This window comes from Podospora bellae-mahoneyi, chromosome 4 (assembly GCF_035222275.1).
Source record: "Podospora bellae-mahoneyi strain CBS 112042 chromosome 4, whole genome shotgun sequence".
NCBI lineage: Eukaryota > Fungi > Ascomycota > Sordariomycetes > Sordariales > Podosporaceae > Podospora > Podospora bellae-mahoneyi.
In genome coordinates this window covers 1,296,970-1,302,726 of record NC_085883.1, presented here as the reverse complement: position 1 = coordinate 1,302,726, position 5,757 = coordinate 1,296,970, and the positions used below count along the sequence as shown (strand labels likewise).

The following is a 5,757-nucleotide window of genomic DNA, read 5'->3' as shown; positions in this document are numbered from 1 at the left end:
ATAGTAGTGACGTCAGTCGTTGTATGGGGATGGAGAGGAGCTCTCTGATTTTGCTTTCTCGAGTCTGCTTTCTGAACTCTTGACGAACTACGGGCATCATATGTTTTTCAAGGTCCATTGGTACCCAGGGCTCAAGTTGGGGCTTTACTCTCAGACATGGACGGGCCATTGCGTGGTTACTTTCTTGGGTATGATACTACCAGCACCTAACAAAACGTCAGACTCCTCCTGATGCTATGGCCAACAAGGAGAGTTTAACTTTCATCCCCGCCTTGGTGAGTTTTGAGCGGCAATCCCGACACAAGACACGAATAAGTCTGGTACTCCATATAGGTGTTCCATGGCCCCTCTTGGTCGTCGGTGATGCTTCTCTGTTGACCTGATCTTGCTGGGCAGAGGTTCATCAGATTAAGCCTCCCGAGGCATCTGTAGAATAGGTGTGGAGTTTGTGCTGCTTAGCGAGGACCCTGACAGGCTGAGCTGCTTGGGCTATCCCTTCGATGCTCCCGGAACTGTCTTCCATCTGCAAAAAACCACCCACAAACTTCCATCACCCATAAGAAAGTTTCATGGTAGCGTCATCGCTCTTCTCCATCCTCATGCTCATGGCTTAAAGCTACACTCGTAGGTCTGCCGGAGTGTGTTGCGGCAAAGGCCTCCGTCTCGGAGCTCTGCCGGAATACTGACCCATGAACGAACGGAACCCGCTGCCCCAGATGAGGGATAAGGTTCGGCGAGCTCGGGTCTGGCAGTCTGTCACTCTGGCAGCTGTGGCGGAGGATGGTCGCCGAATGCTCTGGTTCTTCCCCGGAAACGCCCGTGCCTGCATCATCCAAGCTCTTCCCTGCCAGACTGGCAGTGGCGTCCTCCCAGTGCCAAACGTGAGGCCGCGTCGCGCCTCCTGTAGCGCAAAAGTTTAAATTTGGGACCGTGTAACCTCAGATCCATCTTCCAGAAGCAAGCCCCTTCTCGACTCCGTCCCTGCCGCTGCTTCGGCGGGCGGGGGTGGGCGCCACGCCGCGCCTCCGACCGCGTGCTGTCCAGAGAGTGACCTTCCAGCACAGTCCCGCTCGCCGCTCTAACTCTTCTCCTGGTGTCTCTTGTCTGTGTGCCTGTCTTCCAGGTCCCCCTAATCTTCATCGTTCATGGTTCCTGCTACAGGCTTCGCAGCTGTTCCATCTCAAACCCATGGCAGGCCACACGGCCACCACGCGCACCCTACCGCACCACATCTGGACTTTTGCTGGTTGTGGATCAGGCCGGTCTCTGTGACCGAACCACACCAGTGCGTGCTGGAGGTGGATGCGGGATATGGAGTGAGCCCGTGTGGACCCCACCCGCCGCCATCTCCACCAAGTCTGTCGACGGCAATGGACTGGTGCTGAGCCAAGCATCGAGATACCGATTCTTCTTCCATCCCTGTTCCCTGGTCTTGCCAGTGATAGTGACCTTGGGGATGGTCCATGGCTACTCCGTATATTTACTTAATCCTCGTGCCTGCCAACTCCCCACCCCACCATGGTGCCGATTATTGCTGGTTCACATGGCTCTTGCTGTCCTCGACATCAAAAACCCTCACACTTTCCATGGTAGATGAAAAGACTTCTATCTCCATCCACATATAACGTCGCCGTCGACAAAGTCTCCGAGGACTGACGTCGTCTCATACACGCAAAACACATCATCTTCGATATGACCCGAGAGACATCTACAGAACCACCAAAGCCATCCAAGCGGAAGGGTATGGATTGCCCATCTCCACTGTTTTCACACATCTCTAACCTCTGCCGTCATCAGGTACTCGCAGCGTGTCGACACTCACGCCCACGCAACTTGCCCGGAAACGGGCCAATGACCGGGAAGCCCAGCGCGCAATAAGGCAACGCACAAAAGAGCACATCGAGCGGCTGGAGAAGGAGTTGGAAGAGTACAAGAACCGACATAGCCGGGACGAGACCATCAACCAGCTTCAGATGAGGAACCATGCGCTGGAGAGAGAGGTGTTCAGTTTGCGCGAAGAACTCAAACGCTTCAATCATAATATGTTTTCACCACCCGGTATATCCCAGCCATCAGCTCTTGCCTGTCCATTTCGAGCTTCCATTCTAACCACACCAGCCTCAGGCTTTGAGGCACCCGATCTGCTACCCGCCGGTCACACCGGCATTCCTAGCCGGCCTCCGCCATTTGGCCAACCATCCAACGACTACAACTCGGCGCCGCAGACCTTCACATTTGTGCCCACGACAGAGGAACAATGGCCCTCTGGGGTGTCAGTATCTTCGGTTCCAGTGTCCTCCGTCTCGGTTCCCTCGGTCGTTTCCAGCCCTTGCTCTTCCCCGAGCCACCCCGACGAAGCCTTCATCCCGGCCTATATCCCGACCAGCATGCCGACCATGATGGAAGGGAATGTGATCACGCCCACTTCTATGCCCTGCATGGATGCTGCCGCTACGAAACTGGAGTTTGAACAACGAGATATTGATCCAGGTACAACGACGAGCCGTGGGGCCGATCAAATTCCAGAATCATGGCCAAACGCTAACAGCAAGGTGTCATCAGCAGCAGACCATGGCTATCCTAATCCCAATGTATCGCAGCCAGCTGCAGGATACATCACACCTCAACCGTGGTCCGCGACGATGTATCCTTCTTACTACCAGCCGCAGCCACATGGACTGCCACAGGCTGCTGGTCTATGAATGGCTCTCACGGTGACCGGATCACCCAAGAAGACCTTTATCACCCACCCTACGCCACTCATCACTTGCCGCCACCTGCAGCAGTGGACAAACCTTCGTTCCTTAATCGGCCCCAAGCACGTCAACGCTCCCGGGATTGGGTGAAAACACCCAGACGATGCACAATCTGGCAACGATATCTGACATGGCCACATACTGCCGGTTGATATGTGGGCCACCCTGTCACGCCAGCAGCGGGCGAAATATCGGGCGACAGCGATCGCCCCCAGAAGGGGAAAACAGGGCCGTCTCAACACTTTACTTGGAGTTTTTGGATTTGTTTTCTCAAGAATAGGAGTCTTGCAGGCGGACACAAACACCGGAACCAACATAGACATGCAGCATTGGCCCACGCTCAGGTTTTTCGCTTTGTTCTGCATAACATGGAATGGATATTGGACGGATAAATTTCGGGACACGAAAAGCACTGCTACCTTAATTTCTATACCCTCAGTAATTCTTTTCTTTCTTCAACATACTTAACAACATGGCGTTTTTTTTTTTTTTTTTTTTTTCCTCTTCTTTTTTCTTCTTTTTTCTTCTTTTTTTTTTTACTAACAGGGTAAGAGAAAAGGCCCCAAACTTCATTCTATATCAGTATAAAGGAGTGTTTATAGACATTAAAGCTGTTCATGTCAAAGTAGATACGTCATTGCATACATCAGGTGTTATTAAGAAAAGATTATTGTGGTTTTTCAGCAAGGGGAAGACCGGTTTCCACAGCAAAATGTGCATACATCATAAACTACACATACCAGAAGAACGCAGTGTTTCAAGTTGCACCCTGGAGCAGGTGACGAGACTCTGCCCCTTCTGTCCGTCACCGGGCAAAAGATCCGGCAAAGCCAGATCCAATGGGCAAGGACACTCCCTGTTCCGAGGGACCTGAGTTCAAAAGAGAATTTGGGCAGCGCATTGAAAGAAAACCTTGAAGCGATCAGTCTGGTTCCGATGGAGACACACTGTGATGGAGATAGTAAATCACGACAGTCTGATTGGTAGTTTTCTCCATACAAGTGCAGGAAAGGTAAACAAATGGCGTTTCTCAAAAGCTCCACAGGAGCCAAGGTTCGGGGCTCTCAAAAATCTTTTGGAGTTTTGTTTAAGGAGGGCAATGCAGGAGCTTTCTCACAATGCAGCGGCCAGAAGGGACACAGCTGCACGAGGATATGACTGTGGAGAAAAAGAATATCACAAACACTAAACAGATGATTGATATGTTGAGTCGATTGTCAGACAGCAATGGTGCTACCCTACCAAGAACGAGGTGGTACTAGAAATGGAAGTTCACTGCAGTAATTCCATGTCGCCGAACAAGTCTACATCGGTTTTGACAAATCGCTCCTGAAGCGGCGTAAACCGTTTGATGTTGTCTGCACAGTACCTGGGGAATGTGTCACGGCTCCTGTATGCTAAGGGTATCTAGCTTAGATATTCGTTTTCTCATTCAACCTGGGATTGCGAACAAAGGAATAGTATTTGATGGTATGGTCTCGTGAAAGAGATAATTAGGCACAACCTGGACTGACAAAACTCCACTCAGAATTTTTCACAAGATCACCAATGATGCCGCCCTCTCCCGGAACAAACCCGCTAGTTCATAGATGCCGGGCCTGCCTGAATAAACGGAGTGTCCGGCATGTGCCGCACCCGACTAGAATAGCTAGTGTGGTGCTCACACACCGTTTCTGGCTTCAGATGCGCTTAAACAGCCCCCACAGATCCATAGGTCTATAGACGTCCTGATTAGGACTTTGGGTCCAATGGAGGAACCTCGAGATATTAAGCCAAGGAATCCAAGGACACAATGGATGATAAACTGGGATTGACGAAAGCTGTTTTCAGACATGGACAACTACGGAGCCTCTATATTTCTCTTGTTGATTCAAACATAGAAGATGCTCACCATACTGGTTCGACAGTGACAACAAAAGATGAAAAAGACCGTGGCTAGTCCCATTCCACAGGGTTCGAGAAAGACCCGCCTTTAACCAGGGGGAGGCTGCGAACCGGGCTCGCTCCTCGCGTTTTGGCGGCAGGGAAGAACCAGGTGAAGTTGTCGCGATGGGCAGACCCTGCTGAAGATTAACCCCGTTTCTCCCCATCGCTGCAAACTCCAGCCCGTCCGCACCGCCTTTGATTTGCCCCGGTTCCTTGCCATCAGACTGCCACTCCTCAACACCACAGAAACCAACATGTACCTTTACACCGTTGACACACAGTGAACCAAAAGCAGAATAAGAAGCCTGCAACATGGTTGTAAGGTAGGTGCTAGACGAAACCAAAATGACCATACAACAGCCGGCATCAGTTCCACCCAACATCACATCGCTAAAGCCTGAGCACGCAGCTGATGCTTTGAAGAGGAAAAGGATGGGACAGGTCGGTGAGAAAAAAAGCCGCAAGGACCCCTCGGACTAGACTCGGAGATCGATCGTCTTTTCTCAATACCTGGGTTTCCCTGTTTCCCACAAATGCAAGGCAATCCCGGAGGTGTTCACCTGGGTGGACAAATGCTGCGGTGAGGCGGAACCAGCACAACCTGGAAGGACACCCATTTAACTCCATGCCAAGACCGTAGACGGGAGATCTGCCGGTAGTGATCGGTGATGGTGTCTCGAGGAGCCCGCCTCCGGAAGTCCGGCCGTGCGGTGGTCAGTTGCTCATCAGGGACGGGCGGGCAGGGCCTAAACCACCGAACTCGGCACGGCAGATTGTTCGCCCACAGGACATGTCGCGTGATCCACGTATCAAATATTCGGCCAGATAACCCAGCTGTGGCAATTTTGGGTGGCACGGCGAACATACCTGAAACCACCAAACTGGGCTACTAGGCATTGGACCGTATCTTGCACCAGATTCTCTGCAGTTGCAGAACAGGGAAGGAAGATATTGCATTGGTTGGAGGGTCGAGGCAGTGCTCTCATCTCAGTGGCGCCGGAGTATCTTGCGGAGTATTATTGTCTGCCAGAAGGAGCAAACAAGCATGGAGCCATTGCGGCCAGAAGATGGAGAG

At 51.9% G+C, this 5,757-nt stretch overlaps 1 protein-coding gene across 1 annotated transcript; it reads left to right on the top strand.

Moving 5' to 3' along the window:
• Positions 1 to 1,692: 1,692 nt before the first annotated feature.
• Positions 1,693 to 3,500, top strand: QC761_403100 (uncharacterized protein; the record flags this gene model as incomplete). The annotated part of the gene is made up of 2 exons (XM_062878589.1): positions 1,693 to 1,741; positions 1,798 to 3,500. The coding sequence occupies 2 exons, from the start codon at positions 1,693 to 1,695 to the stop codon at positions 2,700 to 2,702; spliced, it is 954 nt and encodes a 317-aa protein (XP_062732083.1). The 3' UTR covers positions 2,703 to 3,500.
• Positions 3,501 to 5,757: the final 2,257 nt, after the last annotated feature.